Here is a 22,202-nt window from a genome sequence, read left to right on the forward strand (position 1 = left end):
TCTTTGTGGTAAAATTTTCTATAGAAACCCTTTACCTAAATTTCAAAAATCATTTAGGTTTTGGGAGCTCCGCCCCGAACCCAGGGCAAGGTCGCGCCGCCCCCCGCACCCCCGGCGAGCTGACCGCCCAACTCGACCCGCCTGACCGGCTTTGCGTAGGGGTCATATTTTGTTAAGTTTAGTCGGCCCTTTTTCCTAGGTTTTGTTGAGTCCCCATATAGATCTAGGCCATATAAGGTAGTTGCATTGCATTGGTATCATCGTTTTTACCCCTTTCTCGCACATAGACCTAGGACCATTCACTTGTCATTCCTGGTGTATGCCCATGTGCACTGGTCATGGGTTCAATCTCCATTACACCATGGACTCCGATCAATTTACCAAGGCTATGGAGGGCTTAACTAAGAAAATGGATCAACAGTTTCTAACCTTGAGGGATAATATCGCGCAGCAGTTTGCGCATCAGGATGGTAGGTTCATGCGTACAGAGGAGAGAGTTATGCATCTAAAGGCTAGTATTCCAACCGCCACTGTAAGTGGAGCCCAGGCGACCCCCGACACTTGGGTTGTTGATCAGTCTCAAGTTGTGGGCCCTAATCCGCCTAGGGATGATTTTAGCGCGAACCAGGCCTGTGGGCCTGACAACAGATACAATGGGGTGTATCCATTACCACCCACACACGATCATGATCCTGTTCTTTCCGCCCAATGGGAGAGTCATGATGGGGTGCGTCGTCAGCATCCCAGATATATCATGAGCATGAGGATCCTGTTTCTAGAGTCATGAAGAGCATCAAGGTTGACGCCCCCAGTTTTTATGAGAGATTGGACCCCAAAGTTTTTTGATTGGTTAGCAGACATGGACCACTTCTTTGAGTGGCACGATCTGCCAGACCCACGACAAGTCGAGTTCGCCAAGATGAAATTGGAAGGCCAAGCAAAACTATATTGGAGGAATGTGGAGCATCGCCGTGAGCGATCTGGAGAGATGCCAGTTCTCTTTTGGATTGAGATGAAAGAGTTGTTGCAAGATAAGTATGTTTCCCTTTCTTACAGGTAGAAGCTGTTGGATTAATGGCACATTTTGCACCAAGGATCCATGATGGTGACGGAATACATTGCCGAGTTCGATGAATATATGATGAGGTGTGATGTGATGAGGACCCTGCTGTAGTTCTCTCCCGTTTCCGTATGGGCCTCAGGCCTGAGCTTCAGTGGGAGTTCACGCTTTACATGGTCACCAGTCTAGAACATGCTTACCAGGTGGTGCAGGAACTAGAGCACTGTGTGCACCGGTCCAATGTGAGGGGGATTGATTTTCCACCTATGATGCATAGAGTAGCTCCGTAGGGAGCGAGACCTCAGGTCAGAATTCAACCCAGAGCTCAACCTGGTACATAGCCAGTCAATAAAAATGGAAGTAATAATATGGTTGGACCAAGTACTAGGCCCGCGATGCCAGGGCAGTGCTACCACTGTGGTGGCATGGGTCACATCGTTGCCGAGTGTTCAAATAAGGGCGGGCACATTGCTTTTGTTTTCGAACACTCCACGGAAGAAGAAGTGGCAGATAAAGTTGATGGTGACCAGGGTGATAAGGAGATCATTATCCCCTCCCTTGACCCAGCTAGTGATGTCGAGGATGATACTGTGGAGACTATCCCACTTGCATTGGTGAGGTGCGCCTTAACCCAGATGAAAGAAAGCGAAGATTGGTGCAGAACCACCATTTTCCACACTTACGCCAAGTGCGGAGGAAAGAACTGCAAAGTGATCATAGACAGCGAGAGCTTTGAGAATGTAGTTTTCCCAGTTATTATGAGTCGCCTGGGGTTAAAGCTAGTCCCTCATCCCAACCCATACAGAGTTTCTTGGGTAGATGCGACATCCCTCCCCGTGACCCAGCGATGCCTTATTCCGATTAAGTTTGGACCATACAAGGACAAATTGTGGTGTGATGTGGTTACGATGGACATTGCCCATATCATCTTGGGAAGGCCATGGCTCTATGACAAAGATGTCACAATATTCGGGCATACAAATAATTGTGCATTTAAGCATGAAGGAAAGAAGCTTGTCTTGAGCCCGCTCCCTCCCAAATCGTCAACAAGAGCAAAAGATGTTGCGTCCCTAGGCGGTCCTAAGAGTTAAAGGGCGCCTCAGTCGAAGTCTCTCCACATCATAGATGCTAAGGAGTTTGAGAGAGAGACTAAGGCGGAGACTATGGTGTATGGCTTATTGGCTAGGGAGAGTACACCTAAGGTTGTTATGGGGATACCCCAGGAGGCTCATACGATCCTAGAGGAGTTTCGGGATGTCTTCCCTAAGGATCTTCTAGATGAGCTTCTACTGATGCGAGACATTCAAGATGCGATAGTTCTCGTCCCAAGGTCGACCATACCAAACTTCCCTCACTACAGAATGAACTCCACTGAGCATGTCGAGTTGAAGAGGTAGGTGGATGAATTGCTTAAAAAGGGATTCATTTGTGAGAGTCTGAGCCCGTGTGCCGTGCCCGCGCTTCTTACGCCCAAGAAAGACGGCACGTGGCGCATGTGTGTTGATAGTAGAGCCATAAACAAGATCACTGTCAAGTATCGGTTTCCCATCCCGAGGCTTGATGACATGCTTGACATGATGGCCACCTCTACTATCTTTTCGAAAATTGACCTCAAGAGTAGTTATCACCAAATTCGTGTTCGCCCAGGAGATGAATGGAAAACTGCCTTCAAGACGAAGGACGGGTTGTACGAGTGGCTGGTTATGCCCTTCGGGTTAACCAATGCCCCAAGTACGTTTATGAGGATGATGACCCAGGTGTTGCGACCCTTTATGGGCAAGTTTTTAGCTGTGTACTTTAATGATATCCTCATCTATAGTACGTCCCCTAGCCAGCACATCGAGCACTTGAGGCAGGTCTGCAATGCCTTGCGCACAAAAAAGCTCTATGCAAACCTCAAGAAGTGTTCCTTCTTGACCTTCCGTGTTATCTCCCTAGGGTTCGTTGTATCGTCAGAGGGTATGTCTGCAAACCCTGAGAAAGTCAAGGCCATTGTCAATGGCATAAGCCGCGTACCATACACGACGTGCGAAGCTTTCACGGCCTAGCTACGTTCTATCGGCAATTCATCCGTGGATTTAGCTCGATCATGGCTCCCATCACAGATTGCATACGAAAAGGGGAGTTTCAATGGACTAAAGCCACGGCACGGGCTTTCTTGGAAATTAAAAAGAAGATGACGGGAGCGTCAATCATGTGTCTACCTGACTTCACCAAAGCCTTTGAGGTAGCGTGTGATGCGTCAGGAATTGCCATAAGCGGAGTGTTAAGCCAAGAGGGACATCCTGTGGCCTTTTTCAGTGAGAAGCTGAATGAGGCTAAACAATGCTTCTCCACTTATGACAAAGAGTTCTATGCGGTTGTATAATCATTGCGCCATTGGCGGCATTATTTATTACCACAAGAATTGGTCCTGTTCTCTAATCATGAGGCCTTGAAATATTGGAGCTCTCAAAAGAAGTTGAGCCCTAGGCATGCCAACTGGGCATAATTTCTTCAAGAGTACACGTTTGTGCTTAAGCACAAGGCCGGAAAAGAGAATAAGGTTGCTGACGTGCTTAGCCGTCGTATCATGACACTACAGTCCATGAGTATTAAAGTTACAAGATTTGAGCAACTCACGAGTGAGTACTCAAACTGTCTTAATTTTAGGATCATTTATGCGTCATTGTCTAGTGACCCGCACTCGAGAAGTGCGGAGTTCATCCTTACAGATGGATATCTTTTTAGAGGGGACAAGCTCTGTATCCCACAATCATCCCTCCGCAATTTTCTAGTTTGGGAGCTGCATATTAGAGGGATGGCAGGTCACTTTGGTCGAGATAAAACAATTGCCCTTGCATCTGATCGCTTCTATTGGCCTAATCTCCAACGAGATGTAGATAAGAAAGTAGGGCAATGTCGAACATGTCAACTGGCGAAGTAGAGGAAGCAAAATACAGGTTTATATACTCCTTTGCCAGTTCCACATGCCCCGTGGCAAGATGTCAGTATAGACTTCGTGCTTAAGCTTCCCAAGACTATTCGTAAGCACGACTCCATACTTGTGGTTGTTGATCGATTTTCTAAGATGGCCCATTTCCTACCTTGTTATAAGACCTCGGATGCCTTCCACGTCGCTAAGTTATTCTTTCAGGAGGTTGTGTGACTCCATGGAGTACCTAGATCCATCGTGTCTGACAGAGATACTAGATTCACTAGTTATTTTTGGAAGACTCTCTAGCATCTTTTGGGTACGAGGTTCCAATTTTCTTCAGCATATCATCCCCTGTCAAATGGTCAAACAGAGGTAATGAACCGTAGCCTAGGGAATTTGTTAAAATGTCTGGTTAGAGACCACCACAGGATTTGGGACACTGTTCTTCCCACAGCAGAGTTCACGTATAATTCTTCAATGAACAGGTCCACAGGAATGAGCACGTTTGAAATTGTTACAGGTCTTAGACCCCGAGCCCCCATAGATTTGATCCCCATGGCTAGCCCAAAGAGTCCGTCAGAGTTAGGAGAGTCCTTCGCCCAGCATATGCATGCATTGTAAAGTGAGATCAGGAGGAAGATTAATTTAAGTAATGAACATTATAAACTTTCCGCTGACACTCATAGGAGATTTAGGGAATTTCAACCTAGAGATGACGTCATGGTTCGTATTAGGTCTGATTGGTTTCCACCTGGATCCGTGAAGAAGCTTCATGCTCGTAGCATAGGCCCACATAAAATTGTGAAAAGGATAGCGTCTAATGCTTATGTTGTTGATATCCCTGCTACCATGGGCATCAGTTCCACATTAAATGTGGAAGATATAGTTCCCTTTCAAGAAACATTACCTCTATCTACTGATTCCCCTGTTTCTTCCCAGACCCCCCTATATATGGACCTTGGCCACAGCCTGATCTTCCTGTACACATCTTACCTTCTCTTCCACCTGCACCGAGAAGAGACGAGTTTGAGGAAATTTTGGACTCCGAGGCGGTTTCCACTCGCTCCGGGGGTTTCCAGAAATTCCTAGTCAAATGGAATAGGCCCATTATAGATAACTCTTAGATCACAAAGGCTGAGCTGCAACGTGTTGACCCCGATTTACTCAAGAGACACAGGAGTTCACTTTCGTCAGGGGCGAATTCTTCCTACTTGGGGAGAATTGATGCGGACATCAGTGGTGCACCCTTTAAAGTGTACCAGAGGAGAAAGCATCGCCGACAGAGTACTAGAGCGGAGGAGTTGATGTGGATGGACGCTGGGTCCATCGGACCCACTTTCTGACGTGTTACGAGTGTAGAAGCGGCATGACCACACCCCGACCATCGATCCATGGGTCGGATTTCATACCCTACCACACGGGTGTTCACCCCGACCATGATCCATGGGTCGGATTTCACGCCCTACCACATGGATGTTTTAGTTTTAGACTCTTTTTGTTCTTTTTTCTTATTTCAGGGGCTTTACTGCAACTTTCTTTATTTTTCGTCTTTTTGTTATTTTTCTTATTTCCATGGCCTTTAGTGTACTTTTACTTTTACCATGGCTTATATATACGTTATAAGAAACCCTATTTTCTTTATTATTAAATGAATAGAAATTTGTCTCTTTTCTTCCTTTTTATTCAAGAGATTAAGGTTTCAAGATTGGCCCTTGGGTGTTAAGAATTCCACCCCGATTTCAGGTTTCCCTCTTTCTAAGATCTTCGAGGTGCAGGAAAAGGTAAGAACCATCCTCCTTTTTTTTACAACAAAAGGACCTATACGTTCTTCATCTCGAACCCTTCATCCTTCACCCCTTTCGTTCCTCTCTGAATATCCCCTTTCTAGTTTGAACGGAAAAGATGGATGGTTAGTCAGTAGAATCAAATCCAAGCTTAATCATGGACTGACTTATGCTAGATCTGGGATATCCTCATATCCTGAGGTCCTCCCTTTTTACTGTTTACGTGATCTTATGCTAAGGGACATGATCCTGACGGAATAACCTCATCTTTGTGTTGAGATTTACCTAATTCCTTTGAATGGAAACAGTTAGTTAATTGGTGTATTTATTTGAATATTCTTTTACCTGATTATACATGCATCTAGGGTTAGGTCATCAAATGTCCCAACATCAGACTGCATAAAGCCCAACAATCCAAAAACCACATATGTCACTATGGCATATGCATATGCGGTCCATGATCTCCAAATGGCATGTGGCATATGCAGGCTGTGCTCTCCAAATGGCATGTGATGTGTAATTGCTTATGCGATCACATATGACAACGCCAGTGTTGAGGTGTGAAGGGTAAGCGCCGCATTGCTTTGAAATAAATATTTAAAAAATAAAAATAAATAAAAATAAAAAACAAGAATAGGAAAATAGGAGGCAAGATTATACGAAAACATTAGTCATTCTCAATTCTCAACTCTCTTTCTGTCCATGATCACACACATAATCAAGTGATGGATTGGGAACATCCGCCATTCAACGGGGGATATGGGGATTCGATCTATTTTGGGCCAAGATGGTTTAGGTCGGGCTTGAGCATGTTGTGTTGGGTCCATTCAAGGCTCGGGGCTTAGGCCTTATAGTGTTGGGCCCCGCCCCAAAGCCAGCCATTGCCAGCCCCATCTACTATATGATACAGAACAAAGCTTCAAAAATGCTAAAAACACAGATTTTCAAATGCTCAACTCATCAATGATTGCATCTACATAAATCATGCCAGCTTTCAAATTGGCCTCCGGTAAAAAAATGACAAATTCGAAGCTAAACTCTTTTAGCATCAGATAGTACCAACATCGGGTATGCACCTCTCAAGTCCCAACTCAAATCCCTTGCAACCAAGCCAATTAGTAGCACCATTTAGGTAAAATGAAATTCACTATAAAAACGCCTCAACCAATCTCATCCCTACTCAATGCTTAAAATTTTCATCTTTGTTGAAAACTGACACATCTATCAATTTAATAACAACCCCAAGCCATCCTTCTCACCAATTCCTTTTCAGGCCGACCATATCAATCCTAATAGAACATCTGGGTTGCTCTATGGAATCTTAGACAAATCGTCTTTCAATCATCAAAACATAATTTCAAGAAACTTAAAACAAGACAACTTCATTTACTTATCATGACATGTATCCCAATAACAAATTCATAATTACACCCCCACACAATTAATGGGTACAGCCCTTGCTTTCCAATTTGGGTATTAGAGAAGTGTGATAAGTGTACAACTATAATAACTATTAATATACGCAATTGCAAGGCCCATTTAAGGATGTGTGGATGTGTTAGATGGTGGATATGGCCCTAGAGCTTCTTTTATCTCGTTGTTTAAGGTTTTAGGTCGATTCATAGTTTATGTTTGATTAGGATTCAAGTTTAGTACATACATGGAATTTTCGCTTTTGTTACTAGGAGTATTTTTGTCTTTTCAAACTGTTTAATATATTAACATGAGTAGAGAGAGGAGGGACATCTAAACCTCTCTCTCTCTCTCTCTCTCTCTCTCTCTCTCTCTCTCTCTCAATATTCGATATTCGACATGGTATCTGTCTTGATCCTAATCCATCTCCTCTTAATTCCTTTTCTTCCCTCCTCTCCTTCTCTGTCTAATTTCTCATAAATCTTGTGCTGAAATTACCTTTAAGAAACTTAGGGTTTCTTCATGGGAAATGGCTCGTGCATGATGGATGTTTGAGATTTATGTGATCATCATCCCTCATGTCACGAGAAGACATGTAGGCTGATATCTCCAAGGTGTGGTGTTCACTCCGTGGGAAGTGTGCAAGTGTTCGTCACTCGTGCTAGGCCAGCTCGTGTTTGTGCAAGTTTCCCTTATTCCTAATAGAGGTGGGGAGTGATTTAAGAACCGGATTCCTAAATCATCCAATTTTTCAAGGGACCAAATAACCTCTATTAAATTGAATGGAACAAATTATCTCAAATGGTCTAAATCAATTCGATTGTGTTTAACAACCAAAGGCAAATAAATTATTTGCCCCACGAAGAAAGAGTGCTAGTACATATTAATAGATCTAGGATAACACTCAAATTATGACCTAGTTGTGGAATAGCATGGAATCATCGATAAGTGCAAACATAATGTTTCTGGATATTGCCTACGGGAGAAGTATTTGTTTGGAAAAAAAAAACATCTCTCATGCATTCCAACAATAGGAAGGAGATATTTGAAATTCAACAGGGGGATAAAACCCTAGTTGAATATTACTCAAATCTTTAAGAGATGTGGGAGGAATTGAATGTCTATCAACCTCTTATTACAGATTTGGATAAACAGCATCAAACGTGAGGAGTTTCAAGTAGCTAAATGTTTATTCGAGTTAAAACCCAAGTATGGGCCAATTTGTACACAAACTTTAGGTAATAAGGAGGTGTCATCCATGAATAAAGTCTACATTTGTCTTCAACGTGTATCTCTAGGGTCTACCAGCAGAACCAACGATAGCTCCACTCTTGCATCTTTCTCTGGACAAGGCAGAGGTCATAATCACAGTGGTCAGGTAATCAAGGAGGTCATGGTGAAGTGGGAAGATGTCGAGGACCTCAAAAGTACGCACATTGCGGTCTTATGAACCATTCAGTTAAGAAGTGATGGAATCTTCATGGAAAGCTAGCATGGGCAAATTGGGCATCTCATATTGTAAACAGTGGGTCTCAACTAGTTAATTCCACTTCTACAGCAAAACCACCACGTATATTCGAAGATATAGTCACTCTTACACAAGACGAGTATTAAAAGTTGAAAAACCGCCAGAAGCAATCCACTCGTACGACTTCTACTGTGACTTTTACCCTTATATCCACATTCATAACCCCAGGTATGGCTTGTTTAGCATCCAAGGATTCTTCTTCCCGAGTCGTTGACTCTAGAGCATATGACCATATGACAAGTCACTCTAGTGCTTTTTCTCCCATTAGTACAACATTAACCAACTCATCTGTCAGGCTTGGTATATGGTATCCAGTATAAAGTGTATGGAATGGTACTGTTCATTGCAGCTCTTCTCTCTCATCATCATTTGTCCTCAATGTTCCTAAATTTTCTCTATATCTTTTGTCAATTTTCAAGTTCACTAAATCTTTTAGGTGCTCTGTCACATTCTATTTCTTCAAATGATGTTTTCCAGTATCTCAAGATGAGATTGGTGGAGAGCATGAGCAAGACGGGTTGTACTATCTAGACCATGAAGTTGTTGGTGCTATATCACAGAAGGACGTCTCTCCCTATTAGTGGCACTATCGTCTTGGTCATCCATCCTTGAAAGTTCTTACTTATTCCTTAATAATCAGTTGTGTCAGTTTTAGAGTGCGAAGTATGTGAGCTGAGTAAACATCGTCGTGTTACCTTTCCACCACGTGAGAAAAAACGTACTTTAATTCCTTTTTCTCTAGTACATTTAAATGTTTGGGGACCAGTTAAAATTCCTAGTAGAACAACACATAAGTACTCTGTTACATTCATTGATGATTTTTCACGTATGACTTGGATTTATTTAATTAGAGAAATATCTAAATTATTTTTAAGAACTTTCACCTAGATGTTCAAAATCAATTTAATTCAAACGTGTATGTGTTTGTTCCAATAATGTCAGGGAATATTTTTCAAATTTCGTTCATTTATATTTATTTGAAATAGATCTATTGCATCAAAAATCATGGGCACATACCCCACAACAAAATGGTGTAGCAAAATAGAAAAAATTGTCACTTGTTAGATATAACTCGAGCCTTATTACTTCCCATGAATGTTCCCAAAAGTTGTAGAGTGACGTAGTTCTTACAACATACTTCCTGATAAATCAAATGCACTCAACGATCTTAATGGGTAACCACATGACATCTTACTTCCAAATGTTTGATGAGGACATCACGTCACGTACACCCTTACGTAAGTATTAAAGGAGGCGGGCCGCGCCGATTTCCCTGTAGCTAGGCAATTACCTGTGATCGTGCTGAAGACCTCATGTGCATGTGCGAGCATCTGAAAGACCCTACACTAGGAAGATGCGCATGGGCTGCTTTATGGAGTGATCCAGACCGTTGGATCGGAGGAACACGATGATCGGGCCATTTGATCGCATGGATCACATGATCAGGCCATTAATCGTTGTTTGTCCGCATCAATTTTAAACTTTATCATATTTTAGGATTTAGTTTTTGATTATTTTACATTTGGATACATTATGGATGTTTTAGTTGATTTTATTTAGACTAGGGTTATTTTCGTTAAAATTCATAAGACGGAAATTTTTGTAATTTTTGAAACTTCTTAGATCTATAAAAAGAGGAGGGCATGTGACCTCTCTCCTATTGGATTTTGTGATTTTTAAGAAAGAGAGATGGAAAGCTCTTGCTTTCTTCCCCCATCTTCATATGATTTTAAGATAATTTCATGCGATTTGTAAGGAAAATTGGTGCGAGGCTAATATTCATCAACGGGGGTGCGAGGTCTCCATCTATCCCCACATCATCTTCTCTTTTCTTCCCCATTTAGGTATTTTCTTTAGATTCTTAATTCTCCCATCCCAAATCTTCGTCTTCTCCCAACCCAACTTTCCCATACTCATCCACAGTCCAAACCCTAACCAACCTAAACCCATCCATCCCACGCCACACATGTAACCATACGGCCACACGTGTGAATCCCACCTGCCCCTTTTAGTTTCCCACCATCATTATATTAAAACCCCTTTCTCCCATCCCCGAAACCCTAACCCTAAACCTAAAATTCCTAATTTTTCTGCTTTCCAAAATTACCCAAACCCTAATTTTCACCCTAGATTGTATTAGGTTTCCTATTTTGCAATAGACTATACCATATGCTAATTGGATGTCCCTACGTCCATTAGATCCTAGTTTCTTTTTTATTTAATGATATTGTGTTACGATGTTGATAGCTTAGGTCAGGATTATGCATGATTTTCATGATATTTGTGATGAATATAGCAATGTTTGTGTTTTTTTGTTAAATATATTAATTCGATAATTTGATCTCACATGTTCCTTAGTTCATGCATCGGTCCTGCATCAATGTTCCACCATTCTCTTTGCCTCCCAGAGTCTTTTGGATGTATATGTTTATTCACCAATTAGAGTCAGGCCATGATAAATTAGATCCTGGAACCATCGAATCTACCTTTCTCAGATACTCTGGAACACAAAGATGTAATCATTGTTACAACCCTTCACTTCAGAGACAATATGTGCGCAATCTTCAAATCCACTCCATTCTTTTCAAATGACAATAAATCTCCTCATGTTGGAGCTATCCCTATACCTATTACAGTTAATGAAGACAGTTCCATCTCCTACCACTGTACCCCAATTGAAAGTTTACTCACGTCGAAAACAGACATGGATAGATAGTGCAACCACTCATGATGTGCCAATCTAGCTTATGTTCTTCTAAGCCTTGTTATCCATTAGAGTCTACGAATAGGCCTAATATTCCTATTGCCCTTAGGAAATGTATACATTCATGTATTGATCATCCTATTTTCAAATATGTATCTTTCCAATGTTTCTCTCCCAATTTTCGTAAATTCGCTCTATCATTGTCATCTCATTTTATTCCAAAGTCAAATTAGGAAGCATTATTAAACGAGAGAGAAGTTGGCAATGGAAGAGAAAATGGCAACTCTTTATCAAAATAACACTTGGGAGCTTACCAATCTACCTACAGGGAAAAATGTTGTTGGCTGCAGATGGGCGTACACCATTAAATTCCAACTTAACGGTACAATTGAACAGTTAAAGAATCGCTTGATTACTAAAGGATATACTCAGACACTTGATGTTGATTATACTGAAACATTCTCTCCAGTTGCCAAATCAAATTAAATTTGTTTTATTCTCTCTGTAGTTGTCAATCATAGTTGCCCCTCTTCCAATTAGATCTTAAAATGCCTTTCTTCATGGTGATCTCATAGAAGAGGTATATATGGAGCAATCACCCAAATTTGTTGCTCGAGAGAGTCAGACAAGGTGTGTAAATTGAGAAAGGCGATCTCTAGTTTAAAGCAATTACCACGTTTATGGTTTGATAAATTCAGCAAAGTTATATTGAACTGTGACTTTGTTCGAAGCTGTGCAGATCATTCTATGTTTATACAGAGAGGCATCTCGGGCTTTATTATGTTGGTAATATACGTTGATGATATTGTTGTTACAGGAAGTGATGATAAAGGAATAGAGGACCTAAAGAAGTATCTACAAAAACATTTTCTCACAAAAGATCTGGAACATGTTCTATACTTCCTAGGAATATAAGTTCCCAGATCAAAGGGAGGAATTAATCTATCTAAACGAAAATATATTTTAGATTTGCTCATAGAGACCGATCTTCTTAGTACTAAGCCAGTAGATACACCTATGGATCTGAATCACATACTCATTAGTGATCAAGGTGAGGTACTTGAAGATCTAAGGAGGAATCGAAGATTGGTTGATAAACTCATCTATTTAACCATTGGCCAGCCAGATATTTCTTACATTGAGTTTGGTGAGTCTGTTTATGAGCTCTTTGATGGTAGCACATATGGATGCAATTGTTCAAATTTTACGGTACCTTAAAAGGGTACTAGGTCAAGGAATTTTGTATAGACAACACAATCATCTTCAGGTCATAGGATACTCTAATGCAGATTGAGGCAAATCCTTGGAAGGCAAGCAATCTACTACTGGATAATGTACGTTTGTGGGGGGAAATCTAGTCACATGGAAAGTAAGAAGCGACGTGTTGTGGCCAGGTCAAGTGCCAAAGCAGAATATAGAGCACTGGCTCATGCTACTTATGGCTTAGTGTCGATCAAGAAAATGCTACAAGAAATGGGGTTTCTAGTGTCTACCAATGTAGTTGGTTTGTGATAATCAAGTTGCTTCTCATACTGCTACTAATCCAGTCTATTATGAAAGAACTAAACATATTAATGTAAATTGCCACTCCATACGTGAGAAGGTCTTCGGTGGCAAGATCTCTACACCGTATGTTTAGTCACAGGATCAACTTGCAGATGTATTCACTAAGGTGTCGTTTGATAAACTTATAAATTAAAAATAAAATTAAAAATAAAAATAAAAAATAAAATAAAATAAAACTCCAAAAATTAAGCTTAAGCAATGAAAACTTAAAGTGTTGAATTATAATTTTAAAATAATTTTAGGGATATTTTAGTCAAAAAGTGAAAATAAATTTTAATGCACCACCATTTTTGGCATTCGGCCTTCGGCATTAAGTGAAGGGAGAGGAGCTGGGGGAAAAACCCATAGTCTTAGTGAAAATTAATTTAAGCACTTAATAATTTGGATTTGCCAAACAATTTGAATCTTGTAAGTGCTAAAAACCCATAGTCTTAGATTGATTCATTATTGATGTTTAATTAGGATTCTTGTTTAAGACAGGTGGAAATTTTGCTTTTGTTAGTGGGGACATTATTTCTTTTTGAGCAACCCCCCCACCCTCTTTCCTATTTTCTTCTCAGAAAATCCCTTCTCTCATCTCTTTCTCTCTCAATATTCTACAACGTCAAAACAGGTGCAAGCGTCATTTAAAGAGGGTGTTAACATCACTTCCCTCCAATAACCCATGCAATAGAAGCATTGCGATCAACATCTCCAGAATTGAAACTTTTTTTTTATTATTTTTTTAAAATGCAAGAATTTCACATCATTCAGGAACATGAAAGAGAGGTCTCAAGTCCAACTAGTGAGACCACAGATTACCGTCCACCCATTGGATAACTTCCAACCTTTCATGTATGTGACATCCAACTGGTCCAATAGATTGGCCCCATCATGATGATTACCTTGTGCAAAAAACAGTCATATCTACTCATCAAGGGGACCACACTTGTATTTAGGTACTTATCAATGGGGCATTGTTTTCTAAGGTGTGGCCCCCCTGATGACTGTGGGGCTTATTTTTGCACGAGGTGATCCTCATGGTGGGGCCAACCTATTGGAGGGGTTGAATGTCACACACACAAGATAGGTCGGAAGTTATTTCTTGGGCGGACCACAAATTATGGTCCACCAGGTTGGACTTGAGACCTCCTTGAAAAATGCATTAAGAAATAAAGGAGACCGTCATCAATTTTTCCATGCCCGGTAAAAGAGAAGGATGACAGTTCGTGGGCAGCTGGTAAAAGCTGGCCCGCTGAGTGAACAGGAAATATGATAATGGCCATCGTCCACAATAATCACCATTTTCACAGAACTGCTCAAAATTCACCTAATGAAGGGAAATCAGCTGTGGAACTGCAATTAGAGGAACAACAGCTAAGCTAGGGTTTCAATTTCTAAGACAGTAAAAACAGGAAAACTAAGTCAATGAGACAAAACGCTAGAAACCAAAATAGAAAACAGAGAGAGAGAGAGAGAGAGAGAGAGAGAGAGAGAGAGATTTACAGAGAGACGGCCGTCATTATTGAATCGATACAGATGGGAGAGGGAATCATTGATTTCGATCCAGAAATCAGGACGCTGCTGTTCTTTTTCTGCCTCTTTCTTCTTCTGCAGCTTTAACTTGCTCTACAGTGAGAAGAATTTCGATAGAGAGAGAGAGAGAGAGAGAGAGAGAGATGAATATAGGAAAATAAGGAGAATAAAATGGTGCCTTTGGCTGCGCCAAATATCGTGAAATATCATGATATTTTGCACCAAAATACACAAAGTAATCAGGAAACTTCATGATATTTGGTGCAACCAAACGCACCCAAAAAGAAAACAAAAATAGAAATGATTTATTATTTTATTTACCAGTATATTCATGGAGAGAGAGAGAGAGAGAGACAGAGAGAGAGAGAGGATAAGTGCAGGAGCAGGGAAGCCGTTTGAAAGCAACGAAATTTATACCATGGGGGATTTAAAGGGGGGACCTCTACGCTCTAACAGACGCACTATGCGTGATGCGCACCCTCTCTGGATTGTAAACCACATGGCCGGTGTGGGTTCCTCCCAAACCCCTGCTGCAAGGAGCCCGCGCTGTCCATAACACGGACGCGTACCGGATGCTAACCTGCAATGTATAGGTTTTATCCCCACCGTCCATCTACTTTTCTCATGTCATTTTAGAGGATAAGCTCATAAACGAGACAGATCCGTGGCTCAAGTGGACCACCATAGGAAGCAGCGGTGATAATGACGCCCATAGTTGAAGCCTTCCTGGGGCCCACCGTGATGTTTATTTGCTACCTAACCTGTTTATAAAGTCATATATATATACAAATAACAGCTTGATGTAAAACTTCTCTAACCTCTATAGTTTCCTACGGTGGGTATTAATCCCTACTAGGCTTATCGAAAAATAGATTAACGATGTGCAGAGCTGGGCATGTCTGATCCGATCCGGTGGATCTGATCTGATCTGATCCGACCCGATCTGAACTGACGGCCTGGATCGGTGCGGATCGAGTTGAGTCATTCAGATCCTAATGTTTTTTGGATTGAGTTCGGATCGTGGCCAATCTGGACCGATCCGATCCGAAACTCAATCCTAATGGATCCGATCCAATCCGACCCGATCCGGAGTGGATAAACCACATGCATTCATGGTGGGCCCCAATAAAGTTTGCTCAATACCATACACCAGCTATATAGCTGTTGTAGCATGTAGGTACGTGCAAAGATGACTGGGATTCCCTGCGAAAGCCTTTTACAGGAAGTTCCTGCACTGTGAACTTAGGTGGGGCCCGAAATATGTTTTTGAGAAATCCACTCCATTCATCCATTTTGTGAGCTCATTTTAGGACTTAAGGCCAAAAATGAACCATATTCAATACTTAGATGGGCCAAAAACATGAGTATTGAATGTCAACAGTTGAAATATTTGTGTGGCCACAGAAGCTTTGAATCAGGATAATATTTGTGTTTTCATGAATGAAGTTATAAACGGTATAGATGTCATATAAACATCACTTTCGACTCCAGGAACGTCTCAACGGCAGGAATTTCCCTACACACATTTTCCTCTACTGTGGCCCACTTGAGTCTTGGATCCTACTCAATTTTGGTCTCAAGTCCTAAAATGATCTCAAAAAACGTATGGACGGGGTGGATTTCACTTCCTGCGAAAGGCTTTCACAGGAAATTTGCTTCCGTGCGAAGACGAGTACTGATGCTCCTCGACCTCCAAGTTGTACGAACGGTTCAAAGGAGATCAAAGTTATATAAGCCCTACAGTGATGTACTTATTATATCTACAATGTTCATATATTTTTAGAGACCATTATAGAGCATTATCCAAAAAATGAATAATATCCAACGATCATCTGGACCACATCACAAATAGCAACAAAGATAATGATTTTCACCGTTAGACAATTCATGTGGTCCACTTGATAATTAGATCTGTCTTATTTTTCATCTCAAGCCTTGAGACGAGCTCACCAAATAGACGGATGGTTTGGATATAACACATACCCCATGATCAGACCCATAGAACTTACTAACGTCAATACAGCAATGCACGTGAACGCAGCTACGCACCTCGAGCTCCGTGTTACAGCAGCTGCACTTTTGTGTTGTGCACGTCAACACGACTACACACCTCGAGCTCTGAGTTATATGAATGGCTCAAATGAGATCAAGATTACATGGGCCCCACAATGATGTATTTATTATATCTATACCGTTTATCCATTTTTCGTGATCGTTTTAGAGCATTTGGAAAAAAAATTATAATAATAATCATACCTAAAGCTCAAATGAACCACACCGAAAGTAACTGCAAGGATAATGATTTTCATTGTTAAAAAATTCGATCCGAATCATATCTAACCCGATCCGACTCAGTTTCCCTGACTGAGTCGAACTCGGTTCGAGTCAGACCAACCATGCATCGGATCAGTTTGAGTTAGATGTCCCGGACTCGGTCCCGAATCGGATCAAATTCGGATCAGCCTATATAAATTTCAGACCAACTCGAGTTGGACCCAATCCGATTCGATTCGATCTAATGCCCAACTCTAGTCGATGTGAATGGAAAACGGATTAGCTGCTCCCCTTGCCACCAGTTGGTGGTCGGTGCTCTTTGGGCCCCACCATGATGTATGTGTTTCATCCATGCCTTCCATATATTTTTATAGATCATCTTATTGTATGAAACAAAAAACAAGGTATATCCCAATCTCAAGTGGACCACATTACAAGAAACAGTGTTGAATGAACGTCAACAATTAAAAACTTTTTGCGGGCCATAAAAGTTTTGGATCAAGTTGATCTTTGTTTTTTGCCTTCATCTGGGTGTGTATGACCTAATCAACAGATTGGATGTCAAATAAGCAGCACAGTGGGCCTTAGGAGGATTTTATGGTGGATATCCCATCACTATTGTTTTCCTGTGGTGTGGTACACCTGAGATATATATCCCTCTCATTTTAAGGATCAACCACTAAAATGATATGTAAAAATGGATGAACCGAACGGATGAAATAGATACATAATGGTGGGCCACAGAGCACCGACCACCAGCGGGCTGGTGGCAGGGGGAGTACCCAATCCGTTTCCGTGTGAATCAGGGTAGGCATTAATTGCCACAATGTAGTCCACTTGAGTCTTGGCCATTGGATCTGCCTCATATGGGCCACACCAACAGGAACGGTGTAAGATTGGGCCTTAAACCTTCTATTTTGGCGTGTCGTGGCCCGCCTCAGTTTTTTATCAGGATGATTTAATATCTTCCCTTCCTTGATCCTGGTGAGTCAAACATGATGAACGGGTTTTATGAAAGATACACACTATGGTGGGTCCCACATAAGAGCCTATGTTTGGCGTCCTCATTACCAGTTTTCACTGTGGTGTGGGCCAAATGACATGCGAATGTGGCTGAATTTTTTGTCCCAAGGCCTAGAGCCGAGGACCGGGCCTTATGGATGGACTGGATTTCACGTATAAAACACGGTGGATAACAAAGAGCTTGGAATTTTGCAGCTGTGTAAGTATTGTAGAGGACTCGTTTCTGTTGGAGCTCGTGCAGGGGAAGGCTAGCTGGGTCCACCGTCACGTGTGTCACACCCGTTCCATCCATCAGCATCACCAGCTCACGTGGACGTCAGAACTAAACGGGAATTTGACCGTCTTGGCGTAATGTATGGTAGCTTTTTCCGACTTAGCGCCTTACTTTTAAGCCACCATCCTTTCTATGCCCCTCGAAGCTTACTTTACAAGGCTATGTCCTTTATGTACAGTCACATTTTTACTAAACCAAAATGCTCTTACTTTATCAAAAATGTAATTTCTGAAATTTGTTATATCCCTCACATAAAATTTATAGTTAATATAGACATGAAATTTAATCAGCTTAACATGAAATTCACCGAGCTTAACTTGAAATTGATTGATCATAACATGTAATTCACTGAGACCGTAACTTGAAATTAACCGACCCAAACTTGAAATTCACCGAGCCGAACATAAAATTGACCGAGCCTAACATGAAATTGAACAAGCCTACCATGAAATTCACCGAGCCTAACATGAAATTCACCGAGCCTAACATGAAATTGAACTAGCCTACCATGAAATTGAGTAAGCCTAATATGAAATTCAACGAGGCAAACATGAAATTGAGTGAGGTAAACATGAGACTACTTACCTTTTTTTTGGCATCTCTTGCGTTTATGAGTATTATTAAATTGCTTTGGTATACATTGGATCCCCTCTTTCAACTCAAACTTGAAAACTTTGAACCCATGATTCACATCCTCCTGCCCATGCATCGTGTGAATCGCTGCCTTTAGTTTCTTTAAAGTTTTTAAGTTTGAGTTGAGAAGAATGTCAGGGCAGCCTAATCGAAATAAAACTTAATATTTATAGTAAAAATGAAAATAAAATGGACTTCCGGCCATCAATATGCTGGTTGGCTAAATTAGCTTCTCCTACCCCAAAATCATATATGATATGTTGGAAAACTCATTCTGGTTTACAACATACAACTGTTTTAAGGTTGGACATGCAGCTAGTCGGGGTCGACCCCAACTAGACCCGGTCTACCCCATCTTGTTGCCTAACCACCTAGCTACATGAAATTCAATGAGCCTCAAACGAAATTGAGCGAGGCTAACATGAAATCCAACGAAGCAAACATTACTTTCATGTGAAGCTCGGTCAATTTAATGTGAAGCTCGGTCAATTTCAAGTTTAGATCGATCAATTTCAAGTTAGGCTCAGTGAATTTTATGTGAAGCTCGATGAATTTCACACACTTCTTGGTCAAGTTCACTCACTTCTCCGTCAATTTCACTCACTTCTCGGTTAAGTTTACTCAATTCGCAGTCAAGTTCACTCACTTCGCAGTTAATTTCACTACACATTCAAATTCACTCACTTCGCGGTGAATTCCACTCACTTCGTGGTCAATTTCACTCACTTCACAGTCAATTTCACTCACTTCGTGGTCAAGTTCACTCACTTTGCAGTGAATTTTACTCACTTCGTGGCCCAGTTCGCTTACTTCGCGGTGAATTTCAGTAACTTCACGATCAATTTCACTCACTTCGTGATCAAGTTCACTCACTTCGCGATGAATTTCAGTCACTTCGCGATGAATTTCAATCACTTCGCGGTCAATTTCAATCACTTCGCGATCAATTTCAATTACTTCGTGGTCAATTTTACTCACTTCGTGGTCAATTTCACTCACTTCGCGATCAAGTTCACTCACTTTACGATGAATTTCACTCACTTCGCGGTCAATTTCACTCGCTTCGCGGTCAATTTCACTCACTTTACGGTGAACTTTACTCACTTCACGGTGAATTTCAATCACTTCGCAGTCAATTTCAGTTACTTCACGGTCAATTTCACTCACTTTGTGGTCAAGTTCACTCACTTCGCTGTGAATTTCACTCCTCGGTTAAGTTCACTCACTTCGCAACGAATTTCACTCACTTTTCGGTCAAGTTCACTCACTTCGCGACAATTTCACTTACCTCACGGTCAATTTCATTCACTTCACGGTCAATTTCAGTCACTTCGCGGTCAAATTCTACAAGCCTAATGTGAAATTCAATGAGCCCAACGTGAAATTCACAATAGTAACATCTTCTATAATTATTAAGTACATGGGTTTAAAGTTTTCAAGTTTGAGTTGAGAAGAATGACGGGGCAGCTTAATCAAACCATAACTTAATATTTATAGTAAAAATGAAAATAAAATGGGCTTTTGGCCATCGATCTAATGGAATCTCATAAATCTGCTAGGTTGGTTGGTTCAATCAGCTTCTCTTACCCCAAAATCATATATGATTTGTCGAAAAACTCATTCCGATGTGCAACATATGACTGTTTTAAGGTTGAACAGATAGGTAGCAAGTCGGGGTCAAGTCGCCACCCCGACTTGCTGCATGTCTGTCCAACTTTAAAATAGTCGTATGTTGCACACTGAAATGAGTTTTTTGACAAATCATATATGATTTTGAGTAGGAGAAGCTGATTGAACCAACCAGCCTAGCAGATTTGCGAGATTCCATCAGATCGATGGCCGAAAGCCCATTTTATTTTTCGTTTTTACTATAAATGTTAAGTTTTAGTTCTATTAGGCTGCCCAGGCATTCTTCTCAACTCAAACTTGAAAACATTAAACCCATGTAGTTAATCACTATAGAATATGTTAATATTGTGAATTTCATGTTCGGCTCGGTGAATTTCATGTTAGGCTCGTCCTTTTCCAACCCACACTTAACCATATCAAACCACCATCTAAGTGAACACTTGCATAATAGGTTTGGGACTCCAGCAAAAGAATAAACACTTACAAGAATGAATTGCAAAATATAATAAAAATAAAGTTCAATAATTAGTTTTGTAAAGCATAATGTAAAAAATAAATAATAATTTAAGTCGATCAAGCACTTTATGAGAATATTGCTAGTCGGTGATTTTCACCAATGAAATTCATGTTCTGCTCGATGAATTTCATATGAGGCTCAGTTAATATCATGCTACGCGCGGTCAATTTCACTTACGCCTCGGTTAATTTCATGTGAAGCTCAATGAATTTCAAGTGAGGCTCGGTGAATTTCATGTTCGGCTCAGTCAGTTTCATGAAAGAAATTGACTAGCCTCAAATGAAATTGATCGCACTTAACATGAAATTGATCGAGCCTCACATGAAATTTGTCACGCCCCGAACTCGGAAACCGGGCTCACAAAATTCCCGATCGCTGAATCCGGCGCCGACAGCCTCCATAGAACCCCATTCTCGGCTCCCGGCACCCATTTACCAGTTCCGATCCTGGGATCCTATAAGGAGGATTTCTAATATCAATTTGATTCATAATGAGCATAACCATAAGCATAACCTACGAACAATAACTACAAGAACACCATCACAAAATCCACTATGATCAAAAACTTTTAAGTACAAAGCGTATGAAAGGAAAATACAATATAATGAAAATAACGGAACTCCAAAAGCTCGACTGCACGCTTCTGCTGCGACAAGGTTTCGGCTGCGTCCTGACGTCACCTGCACGAATCAATCGTGCATAAGCTTATAGAAATCTTAGAGAGTGGTGTAAGTGTGTGCACAATATAAGAGTTCTCAGAATGCAAGGTCAGAGTAATGCGGAATCATGGTGAAGAGTACATGAATGCAATCAGTCGTACCAAGGCTATGCGGTGCAAGATATGAATGCTATCGGCCATAACACGGCCATGCGATGCGAGATGCAACTCAAGCATGCCAATCCTCATCATGTATCAGTACAGTTCTCATTCTGGATAATCACCGGGTTTAGTACACTCCAAGTGGCACTGCCGCTCTCCTAGCCGCACAGTCCAAGTGAGCATAAGAAACCTCACTATCCGCCTGGCCAATAGTCTGCCAATACCTATCCGACATGTCGATAGCGGACCCATTCACGAGCTGGTCAAACTCAGCCTAGTATTGCCCCCTACCCTCGGGCGAGTAAGGCCACACCCATTTCCAACTGACCACGACACAGTGGGAGACGCGACCCCCTGATATTCGGCCCTCGTGTGCTCATATATCCACTCGGTCTCGACGTTGGAGTCATCCTCTGGTACCATCGGATTTAGGGATTTTCACCCAGGGACATTTATGACGCCCCGTTGCTTAGTAACAATATTTTCAGTATCCAATCCAGCCACCCACGATATGTCTGTGGAGGCTATGACCCTAATGTCACTAG

At 41.3% G+C, this 22,202-nt stretch overlaps 1 protein-coding gene across 4 annotated transcripts in view; it reads right to left on the reverse strand.

The window, feature by feature from the left end:
* LOC131245898 (protein root UVB sensitive 2, chloroplastic-like) overlaps positions 1–15,019 on the reverse strand; it is a 34,245-nt gene extending 19,226 nt beyond the window's left edge. For 2 of the 4 annotated variants that reach the window (XM_058245656.1, XM_058245655.1), the window contains exons 1-2: positions 14,905–15,015; positions 14,458–14,580 (exon numbers count right to left, since the gene is read on the reverse strand). In XM_058245656.1, coding sequence (XP_058101639.1) covers positions 14,458–14,580; positions 14,905–14,988 — 207 coding nt within the window. In that variant the 5' untranslated portion in view covers positions 14,989–15,015. Of the gene's footprint in view, positions 1–14,457; positions 14,581–14,808 lie in introns of all 4 variants that reach the window. The other 2 variants (XM_058245653.1, XM_058245654.1) reach the window with 2 other exon arrangements.
* Between the last annotated feature and the right edge of the window lie 7,183 nt (positions 15,020–22,202).

This window comes from Magnolia sinica, chromosome 5 (assembly GCF_029962835.1).
Source record: "Magnolia sinica isolate HGM2019 chromosome 5, MsV1, whole genome shotgun sequence".
Taxonomy (NCBI): Eukaryota; Viridiplantae; Streptophyta; class Magnoliopsida; order Magnoliales; family Magnoliaceae; genus Magnolia; species Magnolia sinica.